At 38.3% G+C, this 19,483-nt stretch overlaps 3 protein-coding genes across 13 annotated transcripts; 2 read left to right on the plus strand and 1 right to left on the minus strand.

Moving 5' to 3' along the window:
• Positions 1-439: 439 nt before the first annotated feature.
• On the plus strand, positions 440-7,513 carry LOC136346396 (serine-enriched protein-like). Of its 5 annotated transcripts, none has more exons than XM_066295504.1 (9): positions 440-641; positions 1,473-1,703; positions 1,756-1,866; positions 2,047-2,082; positions 3,255-3,372; positions 3,421-3,578; positions 3,631-3,778; positions 3,833-3,999; positions 4,104-7,513. In XM_066295504.1, the coding sequence occupies exons 2-9, from the start codon at positions 1,473-1,475 to the stop codon at positions 4,146-4,148; spliced, it is 1,014 nt and encodes a 337-aa protein (XP_066151601.1). In that variant the 5' UTR covers positions 440-641; the 3' UTR covers positions 4,149-7,513. The 5 variants fall into 5 exon arrangements, with proteins under 5 accessions (XP_066151601.1, XP_066151602.1, XP_066151603.1 ...); XM_066295505.1 differs by having other exon boundaries at positions 3,833-4,035; positions 4,100-4,224; XM_066295506.1 differs by having other exon boundaries at positions 3,833-4,035; positions 4,104-4,155.
• Positions 7,514-9,306: 1,793 nt separating this feature from the next.
• LOC136346513 (uncharacterized) lies at positions 9,307-13,272 on the minus strand. Its single transcript, XM_066295712.1, has 19 exons — positions 13,072-13,272; positions 12,769-13,017; positions 12,249-12,375; positions 12,070-12,194; positions 11,894-12,019; positions 11,819-11,844; positions 11,683-11,764; positions 11,600-11,624; positions 11,382-11,551; positions 11,147-11,326; positions 10,921-11,091; positions 10,683-10,865; positions 10,452-10,627; positions 10,256-10,396; positions 10,084-10,204; positions 9,878-10,015; positions 9,763-9,820; positions 9,530-9,704; positions 9,307-9,471 (listed from the first exon to the last, which is right to left on the minus strand). The coding sequence occupies exons 1-19, from the start codon at positions 13,151-13,153 to the stop codon at positions 9,307-9,309; spliced, it is 2,520 nt and encodes an 839-aa protein (XP_066151809.1). The 5' UTR covers positions 13,154-13,272.
• Positions 13,273-13,975: 703 nt separating this feature from the next.
• LOC136346398 (serine-enriched protein-like) lies at positions 13,976-19,390 on the plus strand. Of its 7 annotated transcripts, none has more exons than XM_066295509.1 (9): positions 13,976-14,165; positions 14,772-15,015; positions 15,068-15,178; positions 15,359-15,394; positions 16,030-16,147; positions 16,196-16,353; positions 16,406-16,553; positions 16,608-16,774; positions 16,874-19,390. In XM_066295509.1, exons 2-9 carry the CDS (start codon positions 14,785-14,787, stop codon positions 17,051-17,053), a joined length of 1,149 nt encoding a protein of 382 aa, XP_066151606.1. In that variant the 5' UTR covers positions 13,976-14,165; positions 14,772-14,784; the 3' UTR covers positions 17,054-19,390. The 7 variants fall into 7 exon arrangements, with proteins under 7 accessions (XP_066151606.1, XP_066151605.1, XP_066151608.1 ...); XM_066295508.1 differs by having other exon boundaries at positions 14,785-15,015; XM_066295511.1 differs by having other exon boundaries at positions 14,785-15,015; positions 16,878-19,390.
• Positions 19,391-19,483: the final 93 nt, after the last annotated feature.

Consider the following 19,483-nt stretch of genomic DNA (forward strand, 5'->3'; position numbering starts at 1 on the left):
CGATTTCAGACTCTAATTTTATTATTCGTGTTTATGAGCTCTACATCGCCTGAAAGTTTTTCGATATGCTTATGAAACGCCCTGTATATCCGTATACCTAACGGTACAAGCTGTAAAACCCCAAAGAAAGCTTTCTAATTAAGAATTCGCAGAAATCCATTTAATCATCTACGTACTTCTAACACCAAAAATCAGAGTTTTTTTAATTTATATATTTTCGTAAACTGCAATTGAATGTATTTTACAGATTTTATTTCATTTTTTGACAAAACATTAATTTTTAAAGAATTTTTTTAGCTACGTCTAGTTGTTTCAATACTCTCTACGCTTATTTATACGTAAGTAACACCAAACATAAGCATTTTCCCATGCTTGCTATGGCAACCGTGCCCTTGGAGGATTTACCGAGAGATCGTTAGGTTGGCGCAGTCACAAAATTGTCCCTAGATCACCCGCCTGGAAAAGCTCAACAGTTTTCCCTGGGAAGTTTAACCGATTTCCATGATGCTGCCGGGAAAGCTGGAACTGGTTTAAGAAATTTGTGAGAGTTAAATACGAGTTCTGCGAAACGGTCGTTTCCCTTAAGTTTTCGTTATTTTGGTTTCTTTGATTAGTGGTGTGATAATATCAAAAATCAACAGGTAATCTGGTGTTTTTTTTCGTTTTTTCCCAGAACGACCTTAAATAGCCTTAACCCACTTTTAGGTGATGGGTTTAGTAAAAAATTCTTTGATGCTTTAAATTCAGTTTGGGTCGAAAGTGTAGTATTCTTTGCAGAGAAATCAGTTAGTTTCAAGATACAAAAGAAGTTGTTCAATTGCTGGTGGTCTTTCTATGGCCCTTTAAAATTCGTTGGCGAACACTTAAACAGATTTCTGGAACTTCAATTCTCATTCGACACTGAAAATTTGATAAATTTACAGCAATTAAAAAAATCTAACACCAAATCCCAAACGACATTCTAATTATATTTGATCGAATTAATTGTATGAATATCGCGAATTGTCTGTGGGATTTTCCACTATGCCAAGTACTTAGCAGCGGCATACCAAACCCCAGTCCAGTGTCCATACATTCCATGTCCAGGTGCTGATAATAACGAAATTAGAATTAATAAAATCGTAACTCTTTTTAAGAAGATTCTCTTTTAGAAACTCCCAAAACAGACGAAATGTTTCAATATATTTTGCCCCAATACTGGTTTAAGTAAAGAAATATTGATAAACATTTAAATATTCAGTAAAATCAATGAACTAACAATGCATTACGTATTATGTACTTATGTATGTACATATGGGTAAATAAAAAAGTACATGACACATAGCTTTTCTACTTTCGTTAGAACTGGACTGAAGTGAGTATGTTTTAATGACTCAATGATAATAAAATTTTGTTGAATAATGTCTTTTTAATCGAGAAATATTCAGACGTTCTCTGTTAGAAATCTCAATCGAGTTATTATTCTATAATAGATGCCGGAAAGCGTGTTGCTACCTGCAAGCTACATCACTATGGCCGAGGCCGAGCCTGACCTCAGCACGTTTGAAAACAAGTCAGGACTGGCCGAGGACATGAAGTTCCTCGCTTCCATGCCAGAACTCTGCGATGTCACTTTTTTAGTGGGCGAGACACGAGAGCCCGTCTGCGCAGTCAAAGCGGTCTTAGCTGCGCGATCGAGGGTTTTTCATAAAATGCTCTATCAGGTAACTCTGTCCTTTTAAATTCGTGCGCTCGATTTGAGGTGCTGTTTAACAGGCGCCAAGTCCTCAACGTAAGAAAGAACCTCCTCCGAAAGAAAACAAGCTACGGTTGTTTCTGAAGAGGTCCTCTGAACCGTTATTGAATCTTCAGAATGCCTCCCAACAGGTAGGTTGTAAAATACGCTGAGACTAAGGACGATTAGCAAACACATAGTGTTTATATGTACATTTGCTAATCATCTATTGTATAGACGAGGAAGAACTAGAGACTAAACATAGCTGCATAATAGACCTAGTTTAGGGCCTAAAAATAGTGAATAATCCTTGTTATATATTATATATCTAGAGAGGCTACACCCAGCAGCTGGCCCCCATCCAAGAGGTAAAACATCCACTCCCCACCAATGAGAAATAACCATGTTTGCTTTTACCATGTTTATATGCCTTGCTCTTTTAACAGTAAGACATAGGTATAGATACAGTTATAGAGGGAGTTTTATTATAGTGAATCTGATTATATCAAGTTAAATGCTTCGCATGGTAGCAAACTTGAAAACTTAATTATTTTTATAGAAATTCCATCACTATTAGCAACCGTGGGGTATCACAATGCACTATATTATGCGATTCTTCTTTCAAGACATAATATTTGCATGAAAAACTCATTAGAGTTAGAAGAGCTAAGTAGTGAAAATTTTCGATTAAAATTTCAAAGCTTCTCTACTAACTCACTCGTTAATACTCACACTAAAAATCGCTATGTAAATATTATACAGGGTGTTTCCTAATGGATGGACAAAAATTAAATGGATGAATCATTAGCTTATTTTATGATGAAAACTTTGTACAAAGGAACGTTTCAAATTGCTTCCACTTTTTGAGTTGCAGGGTGTGGAAGCTTAATTTTTTTTCAATTCTCATTAATTTCTCTGTGACTTGTAAGATGCTTATATGTAAGATATTTAATTAACTATGAATTGGCAGTTATCATCATTTTAGGGTTACGAACAAACTGAAATAACAATTATTCAAAATACTCTACAGGGCGTTACTTTTTTACACGAAAAACGTAACGCAATGTGGAGAATTTTAAGCAGTAGTTATTTCAGTTTTTCGCAATGTTAAAACAATTCTTACTGCCAATTTTGAGTTAATTATTTTTACAAGTACGAGAGAAGTTAACGAAAATCTAAAAAAAATGGAAATTCGACAACCAGTAAATCAAAATGGAAGCAATTTAGCACATACTTTTACATGAAGTGTTTGTCTTAAAATAAGCTCATGGTTCACCCATTTCATTTTTTATCACCTATTAAAAAACACCCTGTACAGAAGTACAAGTTATTGTAGATTGTTGACAATCTGCATGCTAGGTCACTTTGGTCCATTCGTTCCGAATTTTACAGTACAATACAGTACATAATATCTAACATACATGATATGTCTAACAAATGCATATAATTAATTTTTGCTATTGCATGACGTTGAGTCTTAATTAAGCACCTCCCACTCCAAACCTCTGAAAATCACTCTAAAGTTCTATTTTTTTCTCAGCCTCAATCTCAACAGCACCAAACCCTGATAATAGAAGAATTCGAACCAGATGTCTTCAGACAGCTCATAGAGTACATCCACACTGGATGTGTGACCCTGCAGCCCAGAACCTTACTCGGTAGGCGCTTTTCAAGTTTGAAGAATTTTGGTTGATCAGCTCTCTTAGGTGTAATGAACGCTGCTGATTACTATGGTTTGGACGAGCTACGGAAGGCCTGTGCAGGATTCGTTCAGTGTTGTATCAACGTCGATACTGTCTGTGCATTGTTAGCTTCTGCTGAGAGGTACATCCAGTATAAGTGCACCAAGTCGCTTGTGCAGAAGGTAAATTTTATGATTAGAGATTTGTCGATTATTGAGTTCAAATGTCTCGCAGGTGCTGGAATTCGTAGACGAGCATGGTAATGAAGTGCTCAATTTAGGATCATTTACCCTTTTACCCCAACATGTGGTGCGGTTGATATTAGTTAGAGACGAACTTCAGGCTGATGAATTCACCAAATTTCAAGCAGCTTTGATGTGGGGTAAGGCGTTACTTTATTTATATATCAAGACGTTAATGGCGTAAAACATGAAAGGTAAGAAATACTGCGACAACAACCCCACTACAAGCCTTAAAGATGTCATAGGTAACTTCCTGGAATATATCCAATTCCACAAGATCCCGGCGAATGCGGTGATGCAAGAGATCTACCCCCTGGGTTTAGTGCCGAACAACATCCTCATGAACGCTCTGGCTTATCAGGTGCAGTGTCTTGCATTACCCCCTTTTGCAGCTTAGGTATCCACAGACTTCAGGAGCGTTTAGTTGTGCCTATCCGATCCTCCATCACTACTGTTTGCAGGCAGACCCGCAGTGCGTTGACCCCAGTAAACTCTCCCCCAATCGAATAAGACGCCAGGATCAGGGACGATCAATGAGTGTCCAGAGCAGCTTGGATCCTTACGGCTCCGTCACCACCTTGGGCTCTTCCGAATCATTCGAACTGGCTTCTTCCGACGGCAAGCATAATAACTCCAATTAACATAAGGCCACTGGTGAATACCGTCCTTCAGCCCCACCTCCCGGGTCGTCCTATCCCACCTACTGTGTTTCACCCTCTAGTGGCACTAGTAATACTGCCTCAGTTAGTTCTAGTCCTCATCATCCTAAGATGCACTCACCACCTACAGTGATGGTGTCAGCAGCCTCTCCTTGTGCCCACAGCAGCGCGCAGCCTTCTCCGCCCTCCTCACCCGCTCATACGTTCACCTTCACCATTATCATGAAGAAGATTACGTACAAGGAGGAGTTTATTGAGTTGTAGGGGCGGCGAACGGGGTTGATGGATCGTATGATGGGGTCAACAGAGGTTCTGATTTAAATTTCTGCACTTGTGGTAACTGGAAAAGGAGGTAAATTCGTGGGAGGGCGATGGAGCACTGTCAAAATTAATGGTGATCGAATATTAATAATCGAAGTTTCACGTGGAAAATGTTGTAATTGCCATATTTGCTAAACAGTTATACGTGGAATCTTCATTCTGAACAATGAAGGTCGTTGTTCAAACCGCTCTTTTTTCATCACAATCCCAACAGGAACAACCGTCTGATCTGCACATACAAAAGGGGAAGTTTTGCGGTAGTACGCAATGGTTTTATTAAGGGTTGAAATAATTCTAAAATTTTTTGTGCAGTGGTAGAGGGTTTCGCTTCTTCAACCCCTCTCGAACTCAACGAATTTCCCTCCCGCTACCTCAAACCAAATTTTCTTTTTAACTTGAATTAACACTACTGAACTTTCAAGTCCATTAAAAAAATTACAGAGTAATCCAAGTTCTAACTCGGTTTAAAAATTCATTTTAATTAACTTGACAACAACAATCACTGCTAAAATAATTATTTGAAGAGAATTTCTGTATACGACACAATATTCGATTCATCGACGCCCATCAAGTAATACATAACTGAACATGTCAAATAGTGCACAATACAAAGTAGGATAGTCCTATTTGGCATAACCAGAAAGAGGCATTTCTCTCCGAGTTTTTAGCCAGAACTCAGGTAAAAATGCTTCGATTGAGCTGTCCCATTGGGCTGCGTGCTGCTTTACTGGACCATGAACTTATTTATTGTTGAAAAAATCTATCATTGTTGAATATAATATGTATATGTCACAATGACCTCCATATCGCAGACTTTAACATATCTTTACATATTGAAATATAGAGAAGTAAGTCTTCTGGCACTTGTGCAACAACATAAGTCAATAACATACTTCGATCCATTTTATTGGAGGTTTTTGTACTTAATAAGATAATGAGCCATTTTGATGCTCTTCTAACTCCACAGCAATTGCGACTATATCAGCCATTACTTCCATGCTGCTCTTGTAGTGTTTTCCTATAATGTCTTAACCCACCCAAAAACCTTCGTGCCCTTTTTTGATCCTTTCGAAGGACTCACCAGTGGCTATATTATAATTATTGTATTAATGTCCATTTATAAATGTAATCGAGTATATTATGCAAGTTCATAAGCAGAAGTACTTAACAAGGCCTACCGGGCCCTTGGTATGTTGTTGCTTTACTTGGTATATCGTGCAGGTTTAAATTGTAGCCCCCCGCCCCCTTTGTTAAAGGTTCAACCCTTTTTTTAATGCAAAAATGGCATTAAATAGGACAACTAATACTACTTCTTGAAGTCTGGTTATGTTTTGTATGTTGTCTATGTCACGGGTAGCGCCGAATGGCCCATTTGTTCAGGTTGAAACATGGGTCAAGGGGCACCTTGAGTGAATGGCCTTTCGAAGCTGGTGTATCGTGGTTCAAAACCTATCGACTAGTTTTTCACAAAAATAGGTACAATTTTTTAATAATTTTTTGTTTTTTAATTAAAAAAATAAATAAAAATAAGCAAAGCTGTTCTCAAACACAAAATTGAAAACAAATCCAGTTCCCATTAACACGCAGATTTTTTCATTATTTACACACCATTAAATTGAGTTTTTATTGCATTTTTAACCAAATTTATAGTTGTTACACCGTTGAATGCGTCTTTGAAAGACCTTTAGTTTAAGGTGTCGCATGACCTCTATTGCAACTGCTTAAAATCGGCCATTTTGCGCTGCCGGTGACGTAAGCAACGTTTAAAAAAAATAGACAAACGCCGAAAGGCGGCATTTTTGGTTTCATTTCATGCAAATTTTGAATTTTAAAAAATAATAATTTGCAAAAAAGTTGTCCGGCGGGACAATTCGAAGCCGTACGGTATTATCTATGTATTGGTTACTTGCATTAAGATAATATGTAAAAATGTTGTTTCCTTGAATTTGCAGTCTAAATCCAACACTTTCGCTGCTAAACTGTTAAACGGGTACGTAGTCTGCAGCTATAACGTTTTTGGACAGATCTCAATATCTTTTCTATTAGTTTTTTAGCAAGAATTCCATGACGACAAAAACCATCTCCAGCACTCCGCTTACGAATTTCATGCGGAGCGCTGGTGACGGTTAGGTATCATGTGAAATATCACAAAATTATTAATTATTTTTAATTGTCACACGTATTTACACTAATTATAGAAAATTTTTGCATTTTAGTGTATAAATGTTCGAAACGCTGATCCGCACATATGTTTTTTTTGCGTATGTTCCGCGGTGAAAGGAAGGTTCCGTCCTTCTCTTTTGAACTATAGAACCACGTAGGTGCCGAGCCGGGAAATAACTCTCCATTAATTGCTGCAGAGTTTGTCCTTTCGACAGAAATTTGCGTAGCTTGGGTTGTAAAAACTGTCATTAGTAGCGAAAGTATCAAAGTGTTAATTTAATCACATAATGAAATTAACGTTGTTAGCAACTCTTGTAATTTAATTAGTTTTATAATTTATTTTTACGCTAATTGTAACTTTGTTGATGTTGTTTCGTGAATTGTTTAATTTACTCAAAAAGCGGAAAAATCGTCGATGCCAAATGAAATTTCTAACCAACTGGAAAAAAATTCCATTTTTCTAAGTGTAAAACAGGCAGTTAAAGTTCTAATGAAATCATCATTGAAGCTGGCAAATTGATTAATGCCTCGCTCTCTAAATCACATTTACGAAATGTCTTTTTCTAGATTTGAAATTAGACAATTGGACTCTTTCATACACTGCGACATACACTATGGAAAGGAAGTAAGCTTAATTAAGGTACTCTTGTGTAAACCTAAGTGGCTACTTAAAACTATTTGAAAACAGTGTGGGCTAAGATGTTATCAAATATATCTCTATTTATATATGAAGGTTGTAGCCTGTATTGCCATTATTCCACGTTCCTCCTTCTTCCATAAATTATCGATAAATTCAACGAAGAACGAAAACCATAAGCAAACCCACCAAAATCGGTCCTTCGCTAGTTATCTAGGAACCAGACACTCATCAACGCTTATTATTTAGCGCGTTACGTCATCTCAAAAATCAACATCTCGACATCTGGTGAAACACAAAAAGGTATTTTTATCATAAGGTGGAAATGGAGGAAGAAGAACAGGGCAGAAAAGGGGAAATTGACCATTTGGAGAACCTCATTAAAAGTGTTCTGGAAGGCAAAAGAATCGACACTTCAATATATGGACTGGAGCAAGTAGGAGAACACTACTGGAAAAACTTCAAATCTTATTTAATTCTTTTGGACATCATCATTAGCATGTATGTCCGCCTTCTTCAATTCCACCTAACCTAATTGCCCATTGGAAAACCTTAATGATTTTTTAACAAGCCTGAATCGCAGTACTAAGAACAGCTCGATCGCTCTCTTAACCAAGATCGAAAAGAAATAAATATTAATTTTGTACAGATCTTTCGACATTTTCCGGAATTTCTGAGATATGAAAAATAAAAATTTGAGTATCCCGGAAAAGACAGAGAATCCACGTTTGAAGCAGTTTGTTGATATTAATTTTTATGAAACACTTGTAAAATACTTTTGCGTTAGATCAACCAAAATGGTCCACTCAAAACCCTCTTAAGATCAATATTCTCATATACAAACCTTATAGTTCTTCTTGGTAGTATTACCTCAGTAACCACCAAAAAGTGCTCACACAATTCTTTTTGGTACAAGAATAATCATGAGTCTTCTTCTAACATCCATCTTTAGGTTATTCGCTCGTAAACACTATACGCATGCCCCCTCTATTCAACAAATTAACCACAACTTATGTGACAAACCAATGTAGGATATCAAATATATACAGGGTACTCGCAGCTTCTACGCATCAAACTTACCACATTTTTTAGTAATTAAATTAGCACCCCCAGCAATATTCCCAATTGAGACCACAGAAGGTATTGGTGGCTGGAGTGACCACTAGGTATTGGGATTGTTCCAAACCCAGCAGACAATTTTGCCAAATCCAGCGCTGCCGGTCCAGTCCGACCCTGTGCAGTTGATGGTACCCAGACTATAGGCGGCAACATTCAATCTGGATGCACTGATGATGGAGATGTAGCTTGGGAGTGCGAGTCTACCTTCAATTTCGTATGGGGAGCTGCCTCCTTCAATTGTAAAACTGGAAAAAACCTTCTATTCGGTTTTTTAATGTGGATTAGATTCAGGTGGTGCTGAAGTCACTGAATGTTGTCATTGTTTAGTGCTCAAACTAAAGGGCTCGATTGAAGGAAAACCCTTCGGTAGTTGAAGTCACTAACACTGCAGGTGACTTGGGGCGAAACCACTTTGCTAACGCAATGTCCAGCGTTGGTTGTGAGCATTCTTCCACTGATTGGACGCATGAATGAGATGCGCCAGTTGATGGTTGGGTTGGGTCGATTAGTGGAGTCTCTTCAGTTTCTGTACGTTTGCGTTATGGTGGATGGTAAATTGATTATGGTTGTTAATCGGTCTTAAGAGTTTTCAAAATTGGCTACTCCTCTACAAGCAGGTTGTCAATGGCGGTTTGGGTGATTTCAAAGGGTGGCAACCCGCATGTGGAGTGTTATGAAATTCAGTGTCCATCTGTATTGGCCAAAATGAAGAGATATATTTGAGGTACTTAATAAAAACTAATAAAATTAATACACAGAAAGTTTTACTTTAATGCCAAGTTTTTTTATAAGAAAGGGTCTTCTTAACACTCCTTTGAGTAGTATTTTTCTGCGCAGAAATAGCGGCATGTTCCACAATTCTTGAAAGAGACTGAGTACCACTGTTTGAAGTTGAATCTGGCGGACTCCTAGTAACTGGACATCTTCCTTCCTCCTGAAACGTTTCCATTATCTTTTCGATTAAATGCAGTTGATAGCAAGATCTTATTTGCCTGTTTAGGATCTTGCTGGCTACGTTCTTTGAGCCTTTCTCGAGCCATTGCGCGCTCTTCAGTTGCGGTAATTTGCCTCGGTATTGCTTGAGTTGCTTGAGGTCCAGATCTTGCACGATGTTTGATAAATTGATCCAAGGCTTGACCGTCAGGTGTACGTTGTCCTTGTCTGGACCTTAAAATAGTGTTTGCTTTTTAAATCTATTAAATGATGCCTCACTATTCGAGCATACGTTTGTGGCGGGGCGCGAGAGCTGCATGGACTGCCAGAACACTCCACTATTTCATCATCTGGAAGAGTATTGAGGCAACATTATTCTGTATAAGAATACTGAAAATTTGACATGCCAGCAATCTGATCATCTTCCTCGTGAAACATCATCTCATCTACCAGCCTTTGTGTCAATCTACATCCTTCTCTAATCTGTGGGCTCATCGATTCTGGTAATTCGTACATTTCTGGATATTGATGTATATGTATGTCGCCTACAAGTTTAGTATCTTAGTTAAGATGGTCTTGGTTAGTTAAGCACTTAAATATTTGAAGCAGATACCTAACATGGCTTCTTGCCCTGTCTGCATAGCTTGGGTGAAGTATTCATCATCCTCGTCAGTTCCACAAGGACTCCAAGATCCATGCTTATCTCTACACTTCTTCTTCCTGAAGGACTCCTCCTATAACAATAGATCAAAAGAGTGCTTCTTGGACATCATCATAATTCAAACCTTATCGCAAACTACGCATGGTTCAGGAGGAGGCACATTCTCTGGACCAGCCTGGGATTCATCCATAAATAGCTTTCTGGGTCGTAAAGCTGCACGAATCCTTCTGCGATCTCTATGTTGGTGCTTTTTAGGAGTTCCCGCCTGTGAAATTATTATTTAGATAATGTCAGATCACAAAAATAAAACTTCTATTTACATGAAGAGGAAACTGCGGCTGCTCAATACGGTCCTGATCCGTAGTCTCCATTCTCCCTCGAAAAGGGTTGAAAAATTCTTGTTCTTCGTTTGGAGAGGACAGGGTTGCAACTGGTTGCATACGGGGAGAGGGTAGGAGTGTTGAGTGGTGATGATGGTACTTTCTCCGAGTTCCCTCCTGTGAAATTATCACTCAACTAGTTGCATAATACAAAAATAAAACCGCTACTTCCCTCAAGAGGGACCTCTGGCTGCTTAGATTGTTCCCGAACCGTAACCTGCCTTCTCCCTCGAAAAGGGTTGAAAAATTCTTGTTCTTGGTTTGGAGAGGGCAGACTTGCAACTGGTTGCATACGGGGAGAGGGTAGGAGTGTTGAGTGGTGGTGGTGGTGGTGGTACTTCCTACGAGTTCCCTCCTGTGAAATTATCATTCAGCTAGTTGCATAATACAAAAATAAAACCGCTACTTCCCTGAAGAGGGACCTCTGGCTGCTTAGATCTTTCCCTAACCGTAACTTCCCTTTTCCCTCGAAAAGGGTTGAAAAATTCTTGTTCTTGGTTTGGAGAGGGCGAGTTTCCAACGGGTTGTATACGGACAGAAGGTAGAAGTGTTGAGTGGTGGTACTTCCTACGAGTTCCCTCCTGTGAAATTATCACTCAGCTAGTTGCATAATACAAAAATAAAACCGCTACTTCCCTCAAGAGGGACCTCTGGCTGCTTAGATTGTTCTCGAACCCCAACTTCCCTTCTCCCTCGAAAAGGATTGAAAAATTCCTGTTCTTGGTTTGGAGAAGTCAGGTTTACTACTGGTTGCATAGGAGGGGAGGATAGGAGTGTTGAGTGGTGGTGGTGATGGTACTTCCTACGAGTTCCCTCCTGTGAAATTATCACTCAGCTACTTTCATAATAGAAAAATAAAATCGCTACTTCCCTGAAGAGGGACCTGTGGCTGCTTAGATCCTTCCTGAACAGTAGCCTCCCTTCTTCCTCGAAAAGGGTTGAAAAATTCTTGTTCTTGGTTTGGAGAAAGTGGGTTCATGACTTGTTCCAAACGAGGGAAGTGTTGTAGTGTGGAGCCGTGTGTTGGACAAGTTCCTCGACTGAAATTTAATTTAAAGTTTTGCGAATTTTGACTTAATTAAGAATACCTTCTTGAGGGTGGGGCATGTGTCACTAAAAATAAACGAAGAAAAAAAATTTTTATAATTTTATAAGATATACTAAAGAAAACCTTCAAATGAGGGATGGACAGAAGGTTCTGCAGGTCTTGGAAGTGTGTGCTGATCCATGTTTGGATATACCAATTCCGGGGGCTAATTTGAGCGTTCCTTAATTAAAACTTTATAAAAAGTTGAAGTTATTCATACCGCTTCGTCGAATAAATCCATTTCTCCTTAAAAACAAAATCAAACAACCCGCTAGTATATAAATTTGGAACTTACCAGCTTCCTGGAAAACATAAAAGCTACAGTCAGCTTCCTCCATGATTTCGGCACTTTGAGGTGATTTTTGATACCCCAGAGGTGATTCTTGTTTCCGTACCCCCTTCTCAACCTCCGTTCCATGCTCTACAAGAAAATAATAGTTGGAAGCAATCTTTCAATATTCAACTTCTCACCTGGATCTCTATAACCTACTTCAGATTTTTCGGGAACAAAATTATGGGCACAAACCGCATCTTCGGGCTCATAATCAAATTGGGAAATATACATTTTTCCTTTTGAAGAATTAGGCTTGAACAATCTGTGAAATTCGAGATTTGGAAAAACTCTAGAGAATTTCTTTCCTTAAACTTACTCTTCATGTGTGGCACATTTGCCGTTTTTAGATGATGGTCTACAAGACGGGCAAACTCTACAGGGAGATCTGAGAAGTTTAGTATCGATGTCTCTACGTTCGGTATCAGTCTGTTCATGATCCAAACCTGTGGATTTAATTGAACTATTATAGCTGAAAAAATTTAATAATTTTCATCATCAATCAATTTCAAGAAAATGTTAAATATATTCCAACAATTAAAATAGAAAATTCCTCTTCATCATTGCAATTTGGAAAACTTCCGGATAGCTCTCAGAAACAGAATACGCTACTGAGGCAATAAACCATCGATATAATCTCGCAGCTAACTTATCTGAAGGTTTCTTTCTGGCTTAGCCGATCTTCTCACGTTTGAACGATTCGATAACCTCGGTCATTTCTTTAGCTTTAGAGGTTACAAACTCATGTTCCTCTCCACCACTGGCAGCCCTTTCTTTATTTTCCTCTTCAGCCTCTTCATACTCGATCGTATGAAAATTTTCCTCTTTTAAAGTTTTACCTGGTCGGGCATTTGCGTCCTCCTCCATTGCGGAGGCTGCAGGAGAGGCTTTAGAAGGGGTCCCAACATCGATGTCCGGAGGGACACTTTTTATGAGTTCATAAGAGTGAGGATCTTTTGTGAAGATGCCTGAAAGCCTTTTGCGCTGCAGGCAAGAAAGGAGCAGCTTAAGGTATATTGTGCGCAGCCTCTCGTTCCCAGTATTTTCGTCTAAGAATTTTCTTATCCATGCTACTGCCAATATTCGATCTAGAAACGTCATTGGTGAGAATAAATTTAGAAATGAGGGACAATAGCGTTTACCACTGGATTCCGAGAGATTCACCACCAAGCGCCTGGCCAATCTGGTGTAGAAGAGAAACTCATTTTTTACTGTTTCGTCCATTTTAAACTTGTAATTTTATCTGATAATATATAATTTAGTGCCTAAAACAACGAGAATTTGGCGCCCATATTCGGCTGAAGCCTAATGACTAAAGTCTGACTTTCTTAAAAATTTTGACAAAATGGTCATTGTTTAGACTGACATAGCTAGGATAGGTAATTAAGGTATTTTTATTCACCTAATCGCTGTTAATACTGCCCTACCAATGTCGAGGAGCGATCTTTACGTTTTCCCAAAAAAATATATATAAAATTATTCTTTTTAGTTATTCCATGATTCTGTCCTAAAAACTCCGTATTTTTTCACAGAATCTCCCGTTTTATCGCTCATTAATGAGAATACCTTTCCGACTAATGGGTATGCCGTATTGTCTACAAGTTTCGAAATCTGAAAGAAAGCTTGCAGCCTGTCGCTTGTCGTTAAATTTTCGATTATATGAAATTTTAACCAATTTTGTAGTTTAGTAACAATTTAGTTGAAAATAATTTAGAATTCATTAATTGGTCAAATCACCCCATTTCTTTGTTTTTCCCATATTGCTGTCATTCCAAAACTCGAAATATTCCCTTTAGAACGCCCTGTAGATTTTTAAAAACTGAAACTAAAGGAGTTTTAAGGGCTTCGTTGTGGGTTTTGACAGATCGCCAGTTTCTGCGAAACTGCTCGGCTATATCCAGACTGTTTTGATACCCTGTACATTTATCTGTGAGTAAATAACATCAAGCATAAGCATTTTCCCTATCATGTCATAACAGCCGCGCCCCTGGAAGATTTATCTAGAGATCGTTAAGTTGGCGCATTCGCAAAATTACTCGTGGATCATCCGTTTGGAAAAACTCAACAGTTTTCCCTGGAAAGTTTGACTGATTTCTATGATGCTACTGAGAAACCTAGAATCAGCTTAAGAGATCCGTGGAAGTCAAGTGCCGGTTTTGTGAAACCGTTATTTCCTTTAAGTTCGCTTTATTTTGGTTTTTCCGATTAGTGGTGTGATTATATCAAAAATCAACAGGTAATTTGATTGCCCTTTGTCGTCCCCCCACAGAACGACCCTGAATAGTTCAAATCCACTTTCAGGTGGCGGATTTTGCAAAAAATTCTTTGATGTGTTAGATTCAATTAGAATCAGTGGCGTAGCCTGGTTTTCAGGGAATACAGTTATTAGCACAACATGAGGTGATCGAGAAGTTCCATAATAATTTTGGCAGATTTTTATGGTAGCGTATTGGTTGACAGTATTTCTAAATTGCGAATAACCATTCGGAACTGAAAACCCCTTCAATCAATTAAAAAGTTTTAATTCCAGGCAAATACAGGTTGTTTCGACGAAATATGGCCAAATTAATCTCTTACTAGTTATCTACCTATTTTTTCATTAAGGTCGATAATGAACAGTTTTGTATCAAACTTAAATCCGGGATATTATGTTTTGTATCCACATAGAGATGATTGCCAAAGGGCACTTTAGAAGGTTCTCTCTGAGCAGAGAAAATATTTCAGTGAAATCTTACTAAAAAACTTAGATATGAATCACTAATAATCTATGTGAATTGCACCATTCAAAACATAGAGAATTTACTTATTGACAGTCGGTGAAATATTTGCAAAAGTGTCCCAGTTTGTTGTCCTAGATGCCGGAAAGCGTGTTGCTACCTGCGAACTACATCACTATGGGCGAGGCCGAGCCTGACCTCAGCACGTTTGAAAACAAGTCAGGACTGGCCGAGGACATGAAGTTCCTCGCTTCCATGCCAGAACTCTGCGATGTCACTTTTTTAGTGGGCGAGACACGAGAGCCCGTCTGCGCAGTCAAAGCGGTCTTAGCTGCGCGATCGAGGGTTTTTCATAAAATGCTCTATCAGGTAGCTCTATCCTTTTAAATTCGTGCGCTCGATTTGAGGTGCTGTTTAACAGGCGCCAAGTCCTCAACGTAAGAAAGAACCTCCTCCGAAAGAAAACAAGCTACGGTTGTTTCTGAAGAGGTCCTCTGAACCCTTATTGAATCTTCAGAATGCCTCCCAACAGGTAGGTTGTAAAATACGCTGAGACTAAGGACGATTAGCAAACACATAGTGTTTATATGTACATTTGCTAATCATCTATTGTATAGACGAGGAAGAACTAGAGACTAAACATAGCTGCATTATAGCTCTAGCTTAGGGCCCAAAAATAGTGAATAATCCTTGTTATGTATTATATATCTAGAGAGGCCACATCCAGCAGCTGGCCCCCATCCAAGAGGTAAAACATTCACTTCCCTCCAATGAGAAATAACCATGTTTGCTTTTACTCTTTAAATAGTAAGACGTAGATATAGATATCATTATAAGGAGATATTTATGATAGTTGCTCATGATAGGAACCAATAATAAATACTTTAGTGAGCCTAATCAAATATAATTAAATGCTTCGCATGGCAGCAAACTTGAAAACTCAAGTATTTATATTACTTTTCAATAAATTACGACTCTGTTACTACTCGTGGACTATCATTAATTCACATATCAAGAAATTGTACCTTCACGATATAATATTTGCATGAACAGCTTATTAAAGTTAAAAGAGCTGAGTAACCGAAAATGTTCTGTAAAATCTCCAAACTTTCTATACTACCTCACCTCCTACAGTCACCGTAAAAAATCACCATGTAAATATTGTAAAGATCTGCAGGTTATTGTATATTGCTGACCATCTGCATGCTAGGGAATTTAGATGCCCTATTTCCTAATTTTAAATAGTATATAATATCTAACATACATAATACATCTAATAAATATATAGAATTGCTTTCTTTGCTATTGCATGACGTTGAGTCTCAATTAAGCACCTCCCACTCCAAAACTCTGAAAATCACTCTAAAATTCTATTTTTCTCAGCCTCAATCTCAGCAGCACCAAACCATGATAATAGAAGAATTCGAACCAGATGTCTTCAGACAGCTCATAGAGTACATCCACACTGGATGTGTGACCCTGCAGCCCAGAACCTTACTCGGTAGGCGCTTTTCAAGTTTGAAGAATTTTGGTTGATCAGCTCTCTTAGGTGTAATGAACGCTGCTGATTACTATGGTTTGGACGAGTTACGCAAGGCCTGTGCAGGGTTCGTTCAGTGTTGCATCACCGTTGACACTGTCTGTGCATTGTTAGCTTCTGCTGAGAGGTACATCCAGTATAAGTGCACCAAGTCGCTTGTGCAGAAGGTAAATTTTATGATTAGATATTTGTCGAGTATTGACTCCAAATGGCTCGCAGGTGCTGGAATTCGTAGACGAGCATGGCAATGAAGTGCTCAATTTAGGATCATTTACCCTTTTACCCCAACATGTGGTGCGGTTGATATTAGTTAGAGACGAACTTCAGGCTGATGAATTCACCAAATTTCAAGCAGCTTTGATGTGGGGTAAAACACTGCTTTATTTGTCTGCCAAGATGTTAATAGTGCGTGACATCAAAGGTAAGAAATACTGCGACAACAACCCCACTACAAGCCTCAAAGATGTCATAGGTAACTTCTTGGAATACATCCAATTCAAGAAGATCCCGGCGACTATGGTTATGCAAGAGATTTACCCTCTGGGTCTAGTGCCGAACAACATCCTCATGAACGCTCTGGCTTATCAGGTGCAGTGTCTTGCATTACCCCCTTTTGCAGCTTAGGTATTCGCAGGCCTAGGAGCTTTTCGTTGTGCCTCTCCGATTCTCTATCACTACTCTTTGTAGGCAGACCCCCTGTGCACAGACTCCAGTAAGCTCTCCCCAAATCGAATAAGACGCCATGACCAGGGGCGATCAATGAGTGTCCAGAGCAGCTTGGATCCTTACGGCTCCGTCACCACTTTGAGCTCCTCCGAGTCATTCGAAATGGTTTTTCCCGACGGCAAGCATTATAACTCCAATTAACATAAGGCCACTGGTAAATACCGTCCTTCAGTCCCACCTCCCGGGTCCTCCTATCCTACCTATTGTGTTTCACCCTCTAGTGGTACAAGTCACACTGCCTCAGTTAGTTCTAGTCCGCATCACGCTAAAATACACTCACCACCTACAGTGATGGTGTCAGCAGCCTCGCCTTGTGCTCATAGCAGTACGCAGCCCTCACCCGCTCATACCTTCACCTTCATCATTATCATGAAGAAAATTACGTGCAAAGAGGAGTTTAGTGAGTTGTAGGGATGGCGAACAGGGTTAATGGATCGTGTGATGGAGTCAACAGAGGTTCTGATTTAAGTTTTTGCGTATGTGCTAATTGAAGAACAGGAGGGAATTCGTTGGAGAAGAATGAGCCATTGTTGCGATCCGTTCGAATTGAGAATTAATTCGAGTTTCATGTGAAAAGAGAATGGTTCACAGCATTTTCAAGAATTCTTGAATTAACCTTCAGCGACCGCCAAAGTGTACGTAAATTGCCTGATAGGAAAATATTAATGCGGATGAAACAATATGAAGAATCAAACGCACCAGATTAAGACAAAAAATTCTATAACATATTTTTCAAAGGAAAAGATGAATTGCTGTGAAAAGCGTTTCTTCACTCTAAGCAATTAAAAGAAAATTTGAACTCGAGAGGATGAACGAGTATTTGGAGAGTGGCGAAGAGGTTTTCAAGGAAAATTTCTAGATAAATGAGAGTTGAACTGAAAATGTATACAATAGCAGAAATGTTTGCGAATGAAGTAACTGAGTATATAACCGATGGATTACTGAATATCAAACATGTAACAAACAGTAACAAATCAAATATTTATTTGGAACAGAATTAGTCGTTATCGAAGGTGGTTGTTTTCATCACAAGTTCAGAAGGCCAATGCCCTCTGATTTACATATAAAAAAGCACCTGCAACAAGCATCTTGATACACTTGAAGTGCTGTAAAGGTCAGATCATTAACAACTTGACATAATTGTTAAATTCTGTGCTGTAGTAAAATGTTTCACTTCTTCGATTCCTTCCAAACTCAGGAAATATCCCTCCTGCGACTGCAAAACAATTAAAAAAAAATTGATAATTAGCAAACTTCTAGCTCAATTTAAAGTTTAATTTTTAACATTTTGACAGTCATCAGCAATAATGTATGCAAAAAAAATGATTTTAAGGAAATTTCTATGTACGACATGCGATTCATCGACACCAATCAAATAACGTACAATTAACCTTAATAGCTCAAGTACTGCACAATAAAAGGTAAAGTAGCCTTAACTGTCTTAGCCCGAAGATTTCACACAAAACTAAAGGAAATTGGGCTGTGTGCTGCTTTACTGGACCATGAACCTCTTAATTGATAAAAAAAAAATTATCATTGTTAAATCTGATATGTTTATATCTGAGAGATCTCCGTATGGTGGATGTTAATATTTCTCTAAATATAGAAATATAGAAAATTAACCCTTCGGCAGCTGAGTAACAACATAAGTCAATAAGATCCTCCGATCCATTTCATTGGGGATTTTTGTGCTTAATAACACAATGGGCGATTTTAACATTCATTAGGGTCCACAGCAATAACGACGATATCAGCAATTGTTTCCTTAGTGGTCTTCTGTAATGTCTTGTAAAACCCACTCAAAACCTTCCTGTCCTTTTTTGCCCTTTTGAAGGACTCGCCAGTGGATACATTATAATTACCCTAATAATGTCCGTTTATTAATGTAATGAAGTATATTATCTAAGTTCACAATCTTAAGTATTTAACAAGGTACTCACTTAGTATTTGGTACTACTTTACTCGATAAACTGGTTATGCGCATTAAAGTAATGGATAGAATTTTCGTTTCCATGGCGCTGGCAATCTAAACTGCCGGTGGCTTTGTATAAATTTTATACAAACTGATGTTAATGTTGTTGATTGTCTTTGATGTTGTTTCGTGAATTGTTTAATTTACTCAGCAGTAGAAAGCTCCTCGATGCCAAATGAAATTTCTGAGCGGCTGATAAATTTCTGTGCTTTCCGAAGTGTAGAAAAGCGGCGCAGTTCTGATGCAATTGTGAATGAAACTGGCAAATTGATTAATGTGATTAAGCCTTGCTTCCCGTAAGTTAAATTTAAGAAATATGATATCAAAATGTGAGGTATTCAAAAAGTAGAGTTTGTTTTTCAATGTTCGAAATATTTTGTCTATTTTATACATTGTAATTTACAGTACGGAGAGGACAAAACCTTAATTAAGTAACTCTTGTGCAAACCTAATTAGCTGCTTGATGCTACAGTAAAATCAGCGTGGGCTAAAATGTTATTAAATATATATTTATTTATGTACAAATAATTTAGTTTTAATTATCATCATTCCCATAACTATCCTTATTTCGTAACTTATCGATCAAACCATCAAATAAC

Source organism: Euwallacea fornicatus, chromosome 23 (assembly GCF_040115645.1).
Source record: "Euwallacea fornicatus isolate EFF26 chromosome 23, ASM4011564v1, whole genome shotgun sequence".
NCBI lineage: Eukaryota > Metazoa > Arthropoda > Insecta > Coleoptera > Curculionidae > Euwallacea > Euwallacea fornicatus.